General features: G+C 42.8%; 1 protein-coding gene across 4 annotated transcripts in view; it reads left to right on the top strand.

Moving 5' to 3' along the window:
* Window positions 1-15,631, top strand: part of ABLIM1 (actin binding LIM protein 1) — a 227,776-nt gene that overhangs the window by 173,574 nt on the left and 38,571 nt on the right. For 3 of the 4 annotated variants that reach the window (XM_060127222.1, XM_060127221.1, XM_060127220.1), the window contains exons 7-9: window positions 632-719; window positions 4,376-4,434; window positions 7,593-7,676. In XM_060127222.1, coding sequence (XP_059983205.1) covers window positions 632-719; window positions 4,376-4,434; window positions 7,593-7,676 — 231 coding nt within the window. The remainder of the gene's footprint in view (window positions 1-631; window positions 720-4,375; window positions 4,435-7,592; window positions 7,677-15,631) is intronic. The other variant, XM_060127223.1, reaches the window with a different exon arrangement.

Here is a 15,631-nt window from a genome sequence, read left to right as displayed (position 1 = left end):
TCAGAAAACAATTAAAATGAGACTTTGGCAAAAGATTGTTATAAGCAGCAGAGAAGAGAGTTGGGGCTCCTTCCAAGATAAAAAGCAGCATATGATGTCTTTTACTATGGTTTTTCTCATCTTGATGTAAGCTGGGTAGATTATATTATTTTCAGACTGTTTAGCTAGGAGAGCAAGAACCTGCTAAATAGTAGCCTTTCTTTTTATTGCTCTAGTACAAACCAACACTGGCCTCCAACATCAGTTTGGATGTTAATGTTTTTGAGGTGGGCTTGTTTGGGAGGTGGCGTGGACTCATCTCAGGCACATGCTGTATAACTGGCAACCGTCCAGGAGAGCCCAAGCTGAGAGACAACTGGATGCCAGAAACCTCAAGAGGCAAGGCAGCCTCACATAGCAGGCACAAGTAGCTGGTCTTTGAACCCCTCCCAGATCCAGTGGGATCAGCTCCAGCTTCTAGGGCTGTTGGTATAGGAAGTTTGGTCAATTGGACAGTTATTTTTCCTGCCTTAGCTTCTTCTCTTTTCCTCTAAATTCCCACATCCAGAAAAGAGGCTGTAATAGACTAAAGTAATAGACTAAAATATAGACTAAATATAGACTAAAATATTTCCTACCTCTCCTCTTGCAGGCAGGTGACAAACATTACCACCCTAGCTGTGCACGATGCAGCAGATGCAACCAGATGTTCACAGAAGGAGAGGAAATGTATCTTCAAGGTAAGGTGGACTCAAGAATCCAGTAAGTTCTCCCCACCTGGGGAAAGAAAACCTCGCTATGTTTGTTTTCAGAGAAGGAGGCATTTTTTTAGCTGCAGGGCTACGTGGATCCAGAATGAATGTAGCCAAATGTTACCTCATCTGTTAGTATTAATCAGCCAAGCAATTGACATCCTGGCAGTGAGCCCCTGAGACTGTTAACAGAGGAGTGCAGTTGCTTCTGGGTGAATGAATTGGACTTGATGTTTGCTGCTAGGGAGGTTAGGCAAGAGTGAGAATCAGTGCCCCCTCCTCCCACCCAGTCCCCAGGGATATGCTTGGGAAACAAAAGATCAAATGAGGGAAAGCATTTCTAGAAATGTTACACATTGGATGACTACTTTGTCTTTTCTCACTTCACTGTCCTGGGGGAAGGATTTTGGGGGACCTCCCAGGCTGCTCTTATCCAGGCTTTCAGGAAGAAGAAAATCTCATATTTGGTGAATTGCATCACAGATGTACTTCATCCCATTAAGATGACATAGCTGTCATAGTGTAAGAGAGAGGGACAGAGAGTGAGAGAACACACCCAAAGTCCCTGACAGAGAAATTGAGAAGTTTCTGGTGTCAAGGAAGGGCTCATTACCAGAGGGCCATTCAATTATTTTTTTTTAATGAAAATAATTTTGAGAAAATTTCTCAGTGTACAGCTGTGATTAGCTTTTGTCTCCTCTAAAATTCTGAAGCTTCTCAGAGAGCTTTAGGGGAGGATTCTCCTCCAGTCAAACAGCACCATCTGTGCAAGCATTTTACTAATTTTAGCGGGAAAAAGAGTCATTAAATAGACAAGGGCTTATCAGTAAAATTAGCAAGAACCACGAGAGCTGTTGCTTATTCAGTTTTGCTAATTACTGGGTCTCATCGGCCTTTACATGTCATTTCTTCATCTCTCTCTGCATGTAACAGTATGTGTAGTTTTTTTTTTTTTTTAACAAATGTGTAGTTTTAATGAATGGTTTGCTTCGGTCTCAATTTTTGTTTTTATGCAACTAAGAAAAGTCTCTGGAAACGATTCTTGAGTATTAGAGCAAAGCTTTGGCTACTCTCCCCTTAAAAATGCTAGCTATATGAGAAACACAACCCGAACGTCCTTTTAGCTTTAGAAGGATCTCTGAAAAATTTTGATTAAAGATCTCACTGGGGCTTCCCTGGTGGCACAGTGGTTGAGAGTCCGCCTGCCGATGCAGGGGACACGGGTTCGTGCCCCGGTCTGGGAAGATCCCACATGCCGCAGAGCAGCTGGGCCCGTAAGCCATGGGCTCAGAGCCTGTGTTCCGTAGTGGGAGAGGCCACAACAGTGAGAGGCCCACGTACTGCAAAAAGATCTCACTGAATTTTAAAGGGCCCAATAAGGGCAAGTGAGAAGCACCAAATCCGTGGTCTCACGTGTGCTTTATATGACGCATTTCCCCTGAGGACAGGCTGTGAATCCATGAGAGCAATAGGCAGGTGTCAGTTTACATTTTCAGCATAGAGCAGATTTATTCTTCAGTTGGTCTCCAGGCTCTGTTTTAGATCTGAGTGTGTCAATTACAGCACCCACAATCAAAGTCCCAAGAGTACCTGTCACCCCTGTGTCTGCTGAGAACCGAGACTCAGGGTTCTGTCTGGGTGCAGCTCTGCACGTTCACATGGTCCTGGAGGCTGAATAGAGAGGGTGATTTCAGGCTGTGCAGGAGTGTAGCACATTCATACTACAAATAAACAACTCAGTTTGGGCTACATTCAGGATTTGGGGATTGTTGTGAATCTCTCCTGGAGCTGGGCTTCTGTGTTCTTTGCCTGCCCTCTTGGCACGTCCTTGAAGAATGAGCAGTTTCATCCTCCCCAGCATCAGATGTTCTCTCTGGCTCCCATTCCCTACGTGTCTGACCTCTGGAGAACCATGTGACACCATGTGCACACCCGGGATTCAGGGCCAGGACGCCCGCTCAGTAGAACCTCCACAGCGCACGCAGCTCCTGGACCCAGCCCTGACCCCCGGCCCTTGGCTCTCCACGTTAAGACGATTTCCTGTGCTTTGTAGCCAGCCTCAGAGTAAACGCTAGTGCTGAATGGACTGTGTGTCTGCCTGGTTTGGGTTTGTTTAATTTTTTTTTTTTTTTGGCCCTGGGTTAAGCAAGATAGAAATTACTGCTAAATAGGGATTAAAGTGTAATTCTGATATAAAATTAATTTAATAGTATTAATTTAATTTAATAGTATTTTAGTCATTAATTTAATAGTATTAATTAATTTAATAGTATTTTAGTTCAGTGGTGTGAAATAATTTGAGAGTTATTCTAATTTGATACTTTTCAAGTACACACACAGATTGCTGCTTGAAGGGAGAAAGATTTCAACAATGAAATGTAGAAAGTCTAATATTCATACTGAGATTCTTATTAAGTTTATATCATTTACTTACTGCTTTCCACTTAGTAACTTTTTCAAATTTTTTTAACTTTTTATTTTATGTTGGAGTGTAGTTGATTAACAATGTGTTAGTTTCAGGTATAGAACAAAGTGATTCAGTTATACATATATATGTATCTATTCTTTTTCAAATTCTTTTCCCAATTAGGTTGTTACAGAGTATTGCACAGAGTTCCCTGTGCGATACAGTAGGTCCTTGTTGGCTGTCCATTTTAAATCTAGCAGTGTTGGACACGTCAACCCTAAACTCCCAAACAATCCCTCCCCCACCTCCCTTCCCCCTCGTGACCATAAGTTCGTTCTCTAAGTCTATGAGTCTTCAACTTAGTAACTTTATTTGCTTAGGTCTTTTTAAGTCCCTCTTCAAGTTCTTCTGCCCATTCCCACATTTGAACATACCCTTATGTGAACATATAAGACTTACATATAGGCCTTAGCCATAAATTACAGATTGTCTATCTAGGCGTAAAATAATCATATAGGCAGACATTTGATTCTTATAAGAAAAGAGCTTTTGATTGGATATAAGTGTTTTGCTTAGTTCTTTGGTACTGGTACCATCTAAGAAAGTGCTTTACACTCCTGTAAAGTGAGGCATTAACCCAGGAACAGAAGATGACACTGAATTAGTGCCTTCATTAGTTTAAAAGTGAAGACTTTTTGCAGTTAATTAAAAGGTTAAAAGTTAAAGGAAACCTTGTGGATTTGTAATGTAACTTTCAATCTTTCTGCTAGTTAGATTGGTCTCCTGTGTCTGTTGGATCAACAAAAAATTCAGTGAGTTTTGCTTCTGGTTATAGGCGATCTGGTTTGACTTTATTGCCCTCATCTAAGTTGCTTGGTTGTTTTGATGTTATATAAGCATGGCTTATGGCTTATATTTCTGAAATTAAATGCAGCTGTTGCTAAGCACACAGACATTACTTTTAAAGGATAATGATACAGTTTAAAAACAAAAACAAAAACCACCACCCAGTCAAGAACAGTCTCTTTCATCAAGACACTCTTGTGCCCAATTAGTGGTCTCTGTGGTCTAGGATTATGACTGTTATAGAACAAGTTCAGACCAGATGTGGAAAACTCCCCTGGAGTTTGAACTGTCATGATTCACTTGGGCACAGGGCCACTCTCAGAAGTTCTGTCTAACGGGACTCTGGCTGCTTTCCATTTCCTTTATTCTTAGCCGTGCATTGTCTTTCCAGGTTCTACCGTTTGGCATCCCGACTGTAAGCAATCCACCAAGACCGAGGAAAAACTGCGGGTAAGGAAGGCACTAGTGCCATGATGCCAGGTGTACGTGCTGGGCACTGTGTTTATAGTCACTAATTTTGGGGACTGGAGTTTGGGTGAAAGTACTTTGTTATAACTTTTTTTTTTTTTCTCTATAGCAGACTAAGTGGAAAGGCCATTTGGCCAAAAAAGCAGGTTCCCTCCTACCTTAAATCAATGGTGGATTTTGTTCCAAATGCTTGTGTTGGACAAAATAAGCCTTGCCTCATAAGTCAGGTTCTTAGGAAAGCATTCAAGGGAAAAGTCAGACCTGACAGATGTGAACAAATGTTTCATCAAGTTCTAGGTCCAACATCTGGTGACCTCATCACCGGGCTTTTTTTGTACTTTGTCCATAATATCACTCCAGCCCAAACTCTGAGGCCATTGCTCAGCTCTTTCTACGTTTGATTGGCCTCTCAAATCCAAATTCACCGAGTGGCCTCCATCTCCAGAAGCTGATGACTTGTCAGATAAAACCTTTGGGGAAAATCATGATGAGCCCAGATGTGTCAATGTAAACAGGTATTCTTGATTGTTTTTGTAGCTTAAACTTTAGGTAGCATCAGAATGTTTTTGTAACTCCCTAGAACATGGACCACTCGGGCAAGAGGATAGATTCTCTTTATCTCTCACTTCTTTTATCTTTCTTTCCTTTTTTTTTTTTTTTAATCTCTCACTTCTAAAGCCTTCCCCTGGTCTTACTCAATTCTCAGATCACCTCCAGGTGACAATATTTCATCTGTTTAAAAAGCAAAGAGCTGTACACAGTTGCAAGGCCATGATCATAATCTGTATCTTACTCAGATGCCCCCAGTTTTTCACTTGGGCTGTGAAGTATTTTTCAGAGCAATAATCAGACTGCACCCCAGTCTACACTCCCTCAGTTTAGCTACCTTACTGGTACCCTTGGAAAAACTGGAGGTTGACTAGGTCACCTGGTGCCTCAGGGAAAAGAATGGTCTGAATTTGTTTTGAAAGCCAGACTCTAGAAGACTCTAGAATGTGGTATCATTCCTTCTTGATCTGCCATTAGCAGACGTAAGGAACAATGTATGTAACCCCAGCAGCTGCATAGCTGCTGCATCCATGTGGCCCCATCACTAATGTGTCACTTGTGAAGGGGTGACTTGACTTCAGAGAAATGGTTATCAGTGAGACCCATTTTTGGGGGGCCTGCCACGCTGGGAGTGACAGCTCTTGTTTTCATTTTCCAGTATCTTTCCTTTATTCTCAGCAAAGCCCAGGTCTGCCCAGCAGCTTTATTTCCTTTGCTTTTTTTCTGCTTCAGCTGGCATCTGTAAGATCAGATGGAGATATTTTTCCATTTGCATAACTTGCCCCTCGCCTATGACCCTGAATAAAAGCAGTTGTCTTAGAATTCAGTTAATGTAATCAGACTTTAAGGAAAAAATCACTTTTTCTCAAAATAATTGAATAAAGTGAATAAAGACCAGACAAACTGGAGAGGAATTTGCCCACCAATATCAGGATGATTTGGTCCCTGTTTCAACATAGAGTTTCCGCTTGAGCATGTGTACCTAACCCTCCCATCAATCCATCAGTCAGGTGCACACTGGAACAGTCACCAGACTCTGGGATTTTTGAGGACCCATGAATGCTTTGAAAGCAGGTTGTCATTATAAAATACTAGAACATTAAAGAAGAGGTTAAAGAACATTAAAGACAGTAAGAGGTGACTTACTGTCACTTTTATCATAAGAACTTAAAATTCACAGCATAACTTGTGGATGCTGCCCCAAAACCTCCCAAGTAGCTAGTGGTCGGCACTGTCTTTACAGTGTTGCTTCAGTTTCTTGAATAATCATTTTCACTTCATCCCTGATGAAGTGTTTTGGAAGATGAAGAGAGGAATACTAACGTGACCAGACTGAATGGAATGTGTCTTTCCTCTATAAGGATTGCTTGAATTTGCAGATTGTGTTACTAAAATGATTTTATTTTTTTAAAATCAACACTTTTTTTTTTTTGCGGTACACGGGCCTCTCACTGTTGTGGCCTCTCCCGCTGCGGAGCACAGGCTCCGGACGCACACGCTCAGCGGCCATGGCTCACGGGCCCAGCCGCTCCGTGGCATGTGGGATCTTCCCAGACCGGGGCACGAACCCGTGTCCCCTGCATCGGCAGGCGGACTCTCAACCACTGCGCCACCAGGGAAGCCCTAAAAATCAACACTCTTGATCGCATCTTGATGGAACTCTATGGATAAGATTATGAAAACAGCTAGTGAGATACTTCCACTCATTCTGGCCAAGAGGACCTGTTGATTTTTTTTCCTTTAGTGAAACTTTCTAGAGAATTCCAAAGCTCTTCTCCTAAAGCCAACATTTACCACTTGGGAGGTCAGCCCAGCCCTCAGCTCACTCACCCAGAAAGAAGGAGGATGATGCACCTCCGAGGAAAGAGGTTCTGATGTGGCCCAAGTGGGGTACTGGATGACGCTGGTGGGATTTAAAAGAGGCTAGATTTTTGAAGAAGGAATAAATCCTGTGCTCTCTTAAGGGTGTGTCTCCAGATGACAGTCTTGAGCCAGGATTTCCAGGCCTTTTACTGGGTGTCACATCAGTGCAGTTACTATAGCAAAACGAAAATGTTTTCAAGAATCTTTTGGCAACCCCGCTGAGTAATCCACGTTCTTGGTACTTAAAGAATTTGTGGGGCTTTTGTAATAACAGATTCTTAAGAACATCTCTCAGTGGCTTCATTGGCTTCTCACTCTTCATATATCAGAATATTTAAGCCAGAATAAATGGAAAGGAACGATGGTGGGTTGGAACATAGGTAAACATACTGTAACTTGAAGACCAGTTAGGGAATTCCCTGGAGATCCAGTCGTTAGGACTCCATGCTTTCACTGCCAAGCGTGTAGGTTCAATCCCTAGTCGGAGAACTGGATCCTGCAAGCGGCATGGCGCAGCCAAAAAAAAAGAAAGAAAGAAAAAAAAAAAGACCAGTTACTATGCTTTCAAACATGGACCCCAAACACACACACACACACACACAACTAAAGTGATGTCACTTGTCACTTATCAGATTAGTTTTCCTGAAGGTTTTTTTCTGGTTTTGATAGTGTTTCTGAATCGAGGCTGTTTCATTGTTCATTCTTCCCTTTTTCATGTTTCATGGCAGCCACGAAACATCCGTCGTTCTCCATCTGATTTCTTTTATCCCAAAAGTCTGATTCGACGCACAGGATGGTCCCCGTCTCTGCAGGTTGGCTCTGTGTCTGGGCTGAGGCTGGGAGCCACTGTCCTGGGCCCCAGGCTTCTGTCGCTTTTCCTCCCCTTGCTGCTTTCCCCACATAACTTCTGGGCTCCTGCAGAGGCAGATGCTTTTCTCACCCCACGGAGTGCATCTCACATTCTGATTCGGGCTGTTTTCTTCTCTGGACAATGTTTTCATTTAGAGCCGTGACTAAAGCATTGTCTTCAGTACAGCGAGCACATTGGAAGCTACCCTTTTGGTCCTATGCTCACACATTTGTTTGTTGATCAAATATTTGCTAAGTACCCAGGTATAGTAAGGAAGAAAAGACAGGTAAATAATTATAGAATGATAGAGAAATGTATCACAGGATGTGGATCATAAAGATCAAGGAAGTTCAGATGAGGGAAGGGGGTCAAGGGGCACTTCCTAGGAGAAGTGGTCTTTGAGTTGAGTTATGGAGGCTGAATGGGATTTGAACATGTAGAGATGATGAGAAAGGGGTGGGCCTGGTGAAGAGAACGGCAGGAGCGGGGAGCTGGGGAAATGCAGTGCTTCGGGAGGGAGAGGTTTGGCTCCAGGAAGGAGTAGCGAAGTGGGAAAGGAAACAAATAAAACCAGGCACCAGCTCTGCAAGAGACTGGGGGATTGACATACACTTTCATTGGCTCTCCCTAAGAATCCCCATGAAGTAGCTATCCTGATTCCCATCTTACAGATGGAGAGACGGAGGCCCATCATAGTTAACGAACTTGCCCAGAGTTATCCCAGCGGTAAGTGGAAGAGCTGGGATTGGAACCCAGGTCTCTCTGAGCCTATAACTCATCTTCTTTCCACTGTCCTACAAAAGGAGAGTAAGAGAGAAACCTGGGAAGGCAAAAAGAGGACAACATGAAATACTGGCGAAGTTTGATAGTGTAGAAGGAGGAGATGGTGTTTCAAGGCAGCACCACCTGCCCAGAGCATCCTACAGGAACAGGGAAGGTACTCAGCTTGCTCTCCAGATGAGCAGCAAAGCAGGGGAGGATGTTCCCTGCACACACCTGACCTTCTTTCGGGGTCTCTTAGAATCAGTTGAAACCTTGGCCTGGTAAATTACGAGTGACTTTCCACAATCCTATCTTTGTCCAGAGGAAACCCATTTGACAGCTCAGGGTTGCAACACAGCTCTTTAGTCCAGGCTTTGTGCCTGTGCCTGTTTTCTCTGCCTGCCAGAACGGTCCTACAGCCCAGGAGAGTTTTGGTTTGGATCTACTTTTATTAAAACTTCACCTTCTTTCTTTAAATGATTTGAAAAGTAGTTAGAAGTACAGAGTTTCAGAGTAGAAAGGAACGTTTTAGATATCAACCTGCTAAGTTTCTTCATCTATAGAATGAAGTCAGCCCAAGGCTACGCAGGTCATAAACAGCAAAGGCTCCAGGCCTCGAGTGCATGGTGTTGGCCCGTGATGCTGGGTTACATCCAACATGTATATGTCATATGATCTTCATCTATCTTAAAGCTTTAGCTCCAGTGGCAGGGTTTCACGTACAGCAGACTTATAGTGTCATGAATCCAGAGGAAGAACCAAAGATGGTCCCCACTGAAGTGAGGGCTCAGAATTAGTACCTACTTGGCAGGAAGTTGCTTTTTCAACAGCTTTTGGGGTTTTCTCTGAAAGTATACTTTATAACTCAAATAGTGTTTTATGTTGGTAGCCTAAGGCTATCGCCAAGTGATTCATTGTCATAACTTGAAGAAAAATACCATCAACTGTGATCATTTTTGGTCTTCTCCAGACCGTTAAGTCTAAGAGACATGGAGCATCTTGAGAAGTGGTGGGGGGAGAGAGAGAGAGAGGCTGGGGCGGGGGGGTCTGTCTTGAAAAAGCCTTCTCTCTTCCTATCCTGTTGTTCAAAAGGGACATCTGATTCCCATTATTCAGCCTTAAATATCAGTGCGGTCAACTGTAGCCCCATCACAGAAAGGTGCCAACAGCTTGGGACCCGGCAGAGAGAATAGGCTATTTGACAAGGTCTTGCTTCACCCGTTGGCCATTGAGGAACAGCTCATGAGAACGTTCGAGAAGCCTGAAAACGCCAAAGCAATTCTCAAGCCACCCAGCTATTTTGATCTTTTAAATATTGTGGCCTACACAGCCGCTCGTTTCACCAGATAATGTCAAGCAGCTTTAGTTGTTAGGTGAACTGTACACCTTGCAGGGACAGTCAACATTCCACGCCCCTGAAATAAGCCTGGTTTTATTGTGGAGGAAAGTCATTTTATTATTTATATTCTGAAATCTCCCCTTCTTCCCTCTTGCTGAATTATAGGTAAAGAAAATGGTGAAAATAGAATCCCCTAAGAAAAACATATTCTGGTTTTGCTTACGTGGAAGAGTTTTATAGGAATAGCAGATTTTGTCTGTAGGTAAAAGTTGGTACTGAGCATTTATAATTCCTGTTGTAATGCATTATAAACAAAGCACACGAGATTCCCAGGACCAAGTCTGTAATATTCTGGAATGGATCACTTGCTTACGTTCTAAAAAGGGGCTTCTGTGTTGTGCCTTTGGAGGCTGAAGTATGAATGGCTGCCTTCCAAAAGGGGCATGAGTGTTTTTCTTCTGAAACTAACATTCACTATATTATAACGTATGCACCTGCAAACCCATAATATACCCAACAAATACCATGTGTATATTTCTACAAAGGAACTAATTAGAGGCTTTAAGTATGTCTAGAACAAGGAAATAATGCTGTTATTGTTTTATTAATGTTGCTACCATACATACCACTTTGTTCCCAGCTTTCACTCTGTTTGAAAGTTTTATTCTTTTTGGTGTGTCTTTACAATTCATCAGAATGTATGGGTGTTAAGATTTATCCTGCAAAGACAGCGGGGACTCTTGGCCATAGTAAAGGCTGATGGCCGTTGTGCACCTGGCTCTAGAGAAGGAGATGTGTGCCCGTGAGTCCCTCCTGCTTCCTCACAAACAAATTTCTTTTTCCAAAAGGAGTTCCTGGGAATCCCCTGGTGGTCCAGTGGTTAGGACTCTGTGCTTTTACTGCCTAGGGTGTGGGTTCTGTCCCTGGTCGGGGAACTAAGATCCCACAAGCCATGCAGCACAGCCAAAAATAAAACAACAAACAAACAAAACCAGAAAAAGAACCAAAAGGAGTTCCTTTTTTGACTTAGCAGTGAACATTCAGTATATGCAGATTTTTAAAAATATTCCTTCTTCTGCAGCTGTTATCACCACCTTGTCTGGTGAACTTCAGCAAAAACCCAAGGCAGGTACTGTCAGCCTTAGCAGCACTTTGTATAAGGTGTTAGTCACCTTATATCGGTAGTTGTCCCGTAGGTGTTTGTATGATCTCTCCGATCTGGGTGCCAGTTGCCTGTAGCTCTCTCCCTTCTTAGAGCATGGCTTTGGATGAATGCAGATTAGATGAACGTAGTTGTTGCACCCCTGCTTCTGCTGAATGGGGGGAGGGCAGGGGCAGCAGAGGGCTCTCCAGCTCTCCCCTTCTAAGAAGGGACCAAGTGTGCATGGTGGCCCGTGATTGGAAATAATCGGAAAATGTCACTTCTCTGGTTAACCTCCCGGCAAAGCTCTGGTAAGTGTTTTTTAATGGTGAACATTTGAAGAAGGTTGAGAGCTGGGGTGGAAGCATAAAATGGTCTCTTCAATGTAATTTTCATTCTGTGACTGTGCTTCCTGCAGGGTAGAACAGGTGGACAAAGTGAAGGCGTAAGGGAAAATATCAAGTGAAAGGTAGTTAGAGGGTTTTTTTAAAAGTCTCATACAGAAAACAAAAAGACTTGCATTTTCAAGCACCTGCTATTAGTGATCAAATGCCATTTGTTTCCTCTTTACTGTTGAAATGAACTACTAGTCAGGTGAGACCTCTCTTTGTTGATTTATTTTTTTCCTTTGAGGAAAATAAAAAGCCTTTTTGAAATCAAAAGTAAGTATGTGAAGGTGTGCTGGAGAAATGTAGATTTAGACCCCTTCCTCATGAGCGATTGAGTGAGGACAGCCACATACAACTACAAGGTTCTTTCTGAAGGATCCTTGCCTCTTGTTACCAAAATAAGGATTAAATGATTTGCCTGATCTTGTTGGCAAAATACACTGAAAGATCACAGCCAGTCTATAATCCTTCCTATATCTACCTTGCTTTTTCCACCCTTCCCTCTACCTTTTTATTTTCCTCCAAAGATGGCATCAAAAGAAAGAACTGAACTTTTCCAACTGTGCTTTCAAGTTCTTTTTTTCTGTTAAGGCATGAAGGAAAAAGTGATTAAAGGAGAGTAAGTAAATTGCATCTGCTTTAACAGCTTAACCACAGATCCTTGTTGCTTTTTCTCTGTAGAACAGAAGTGGGCATACCTTTGGGGATACAAATTTGAAATTATCTTCATTTATAATATTGGCAAGAGGGTATCCATCATAGCTCTCATAGGGAATTCCAGAAACAAAGGCTGTTGGCCCATTTGGGTTCTTGATTTAATTTGATGAATCACTGTTGTTAACTTGGATATCTGAATAGGTTAAAATAGTAATTTAGGTTAAATAATTGCACATAAGGATCATGTGGAAATATGGATCTTCTGTAACTTTGTTACAGTTCAAAGAGGTGACGCTAGAATTAAGTTAATGATAAAGAAGAAACTGTCAGTGGGATTTGAAAGAGGGAAAACATGTCAGTTGTTGCTTTTGAGGTTAAGATGAGTTTTAATTTGACTGTGTGGATATGAGCAGCTGTGTTGGAAGACAGCTCTGTGCCTTTTGAAGATGAAGGCCATCAGAGACCTTCAGCAAGTTATGTATTAATTAGAGGGAAAATACAGCTAGAAGAAGAAAAGGGGTGCATTATTGATAAACAAGACGTTCATTTAAAATTCAGCATGTTTCTCTTCTTTCTTATTCTAAAATACATCTCTCAATACACTGGCATTTAGGTCTTAACATTTGGATTTCTTTTGTCATATGAGGTAATATTAAGATTTGGCTTTTTTTAATTAACACTTTAAAACACATAAAAAAATAAAATGCAACATGCTTACAAGTCTAGATGTTTAGAATTGAAAGGTTAAATTCTAAATATTTAAGATTCAAACTCCAAAATTAATAGTCCAGCTTTTAAAAGTAATTTTATGATCTTCAGAAGGGAGAGCTCTAACCTCTGCTGGTTGAACAAATACACTTTGGGAGCCATTAGGAAGTGTGGCAAAAAGCAGGCATCCCTGTGTACCATTTAAGCTTGGAGCACAGTTCAAGAGGCAGCGAACCAGGAACTATACTGGCAGGTCAGACAGGCCTGTGCAACTCGTTGCCATCTGTCATGGAAGGGCATTAGTAACTACAGCCAAGACGTAAGCAGGAAGTCATCTTGGAAGGATATAGATTCACTCCATGGAGTTCTCAAGAAGGGGAAGGACATTTGTCAGCTCCAGGTGGGGCTGCTGCCCCCCCCCCATGTGCTGAGATAGTTAACATACGTGAGTTCCAGGGTATGGGAAGGCCTCCACAGGTGGTAGGAAAGTCTGGTCTGTGGAGCTCACATCTGAAAGGACTGTCCTATGATGAGGAGCAAAACAGAGGCAGTGCTGCCTTTCACTATTTGAGATGAACTGGCTGAGAACTCCAGTCTAATGTCAAGTGTCTGGAAAATGCTGGGTCTTTGCCATGTGCTGGGCAAGGTGCTTGAAGCTTTATATGTCTTGTCTCATTTATCCCTAGGAACTAGGGGTTGTAAGTACCCTCTCCTCCATTCTATAAGTAGAGAAGTTGAAGCTCAAGGAAGTTCAAAGAAAAAAAAAAATGAGAGAAAGGAAAGAGACACTCATGTAATGTCACACAACTAGGAGAGCCAGTGTGTGAGCCAAGGTATTTGACTCCAAAACCAGGCTTTTAACCCCACTAGATTATACTCTACAGAAGTGTGTTTTATCCCATTATTTCATTTTAAACAGGAAAATAAAGACCATTGTAAGAAAATAGGCAAGCAAGAATAACCCACAAACAAGATGCCTACGGAAGTAAAGTTTACAGTAAGGTTAGGAGGTCAGGAGGAAGCAAAAGCAAACGGTGGCAAATGCAGTGAAAGAAAGAGCAGATTCTGAACCTCCGAGAGATACTGTAAGCGTTTCTCCAATACTCTAAGTAGCCTGAAGATGCACGGGGCAGAGTGAGCTCTCTAACGAGAGCCAGAGCAGTAGTGGATTCGGTGAACATCGGCTTGACTTCGCAAACTGACTATGGAACTCTAAAATCTTTATTTTGGAATCAGAGAATCCAGGACAGTTGTGTGCAAATTGGAGGTGACTGTGATCTGAACACCTCTGAAGAATCAGATGGGACTTGACAAGAATTCAGATTGTCGGATAACTTAAAACCTTTAGCCCTACAATATTAACAAGGTAAAATGCTTCAGAGAAAGCCTGTGCCGCTCACAGAATACTCTATCCAGTGAAGAAGGAAAGGAGAGAGACTGAGCTGGGACAGGTTGCTTCAGCCAAGAGACCTTTTCCTTCCACGAAGTTCTCCATCCCTGGAAGGGAGCACCCAGGGCCCCTTTCTGACCTGTGCTCACGTTCGTCCCCAGCTACATTCCTATCAGCTTGCACAGTACGCCAGAGAACAAAACACTTCAGAGCCGTCCCCAGGTGCATCATTACAGGAAAGACAGAAAGGATCCCTGGCCCACATTTGACAAAAATTAGGATGAGTAACATAGGAGAGGCCCCAAAGCTCTGTATACACTTTAGCTATTCACGCAGTGTCCTCACTGCTTTTAATGAAAACAGACCTTGTTGTTGTCATAGCAACACCAGCAACCGAAGATGTTGGACTGTCCTAGGGTGCACCCTCTCCCACCCCACCCTAACATCGAGCTATTGCAGTCTTCTTAGAAGCTTGTAAGTGGCAGCAAAAACATTTTCAGTTAGCAGGCACTCTTTTCTGCCAGTTCATCTCAATATTTTTCTTTTACTTTCACCTCATTCGTCCCAAAGCCATGTTGATGAGAAATAAACGGCCACACACGCCTTACGACATGGGCAGAAAATTTAGCGCAGGGATTAAGAGCTTGGGCTCTGCCTCTAAAGTGTCTGGTTTCAAATCCTGACACTTGCCTACCTGTGTGTGACTTTTCACTCATCTATAAAATAATGATGTCAGCGGTACCTACTTCCTGGGGTTATTGGGAAGATTAAGTGAGCGCATGCCTGGGGAGCACTTAGCACAGGGCCTGCTACATAGTAAGTGGGCAATAAATGTTTACTGCTATTAATATTCTTATGTTGTTACATAAGAGGTTTCACTTTTATATTGAGTTTGGCAAATGTTAGATCCTGGCCACTTGAAGCTGAAGGACGACCTGTAGTTAATGATTATCCCACAGAGATGGTTATCGGCTCAGCTTTCTGAAGGGCTGGCGTCTCTTTTTTAAAGGAGGGCTGCACTTTGGTGGTGTCACTTCTATATTTTGATTGGGAAATGGGTCCGGGAGTTGGGCTTTTTGAGTAGTGTTATTATGTGAATCCTTTCTTTTTCATTATACTCAGATTTGAGGATTTTCTCATATTGAGATATGCCTGTGATGGGAAAATTGTCACTTGAGGAGGAAAGTGCTTGTATGAGGCAGGTCTGGGGGGGTGGGGCAGGGATGGAAGTGTCGAGCCCGGCACACCTCCACTGTACCCCGTGTGCTTTCTCCTACCCCCCTCCACCCTCCTGTCTCAGAAATGCCAGGGACACTGGCGAGAGCAACGGACCCCAGCCCTCTCGTGAATTCTTACCGTCAGGGCGAGTCTACTCACTGCCTGCCTCTGGTTGGCCAGGCGGGTTTGCTTTCCTTGTTTCAGATGTGAGTTCCATAGTGACGCAACATCCTTGCTTTTAGGAGGGTTTTTCTGACTCAGTTAGACTCATATTTGAGGTACCAAATATCAGTAGAAACAGTACCAAAGAGGG

Source organism: Lagenorhynchus albirostris, chromosome 16, assembly GCF_949774975.1.
Source record: "Lagenorhynchus albirostris chromosome 16, mLagAlb1.1, whole genome shotgun sequence".
Lineage (NCBI taxonomy): Eukaryota > Metazoa > Chordata > Mammalia > Artiodactyla > Delphinidae > Lagenorhynchus > Lagenorhynchus albirostris.
The sequence above is the reverse complement of the archived record's forward strand: the minus strand, read 5'-3'. Positions and strand labels throughout refer to the sequence as shown.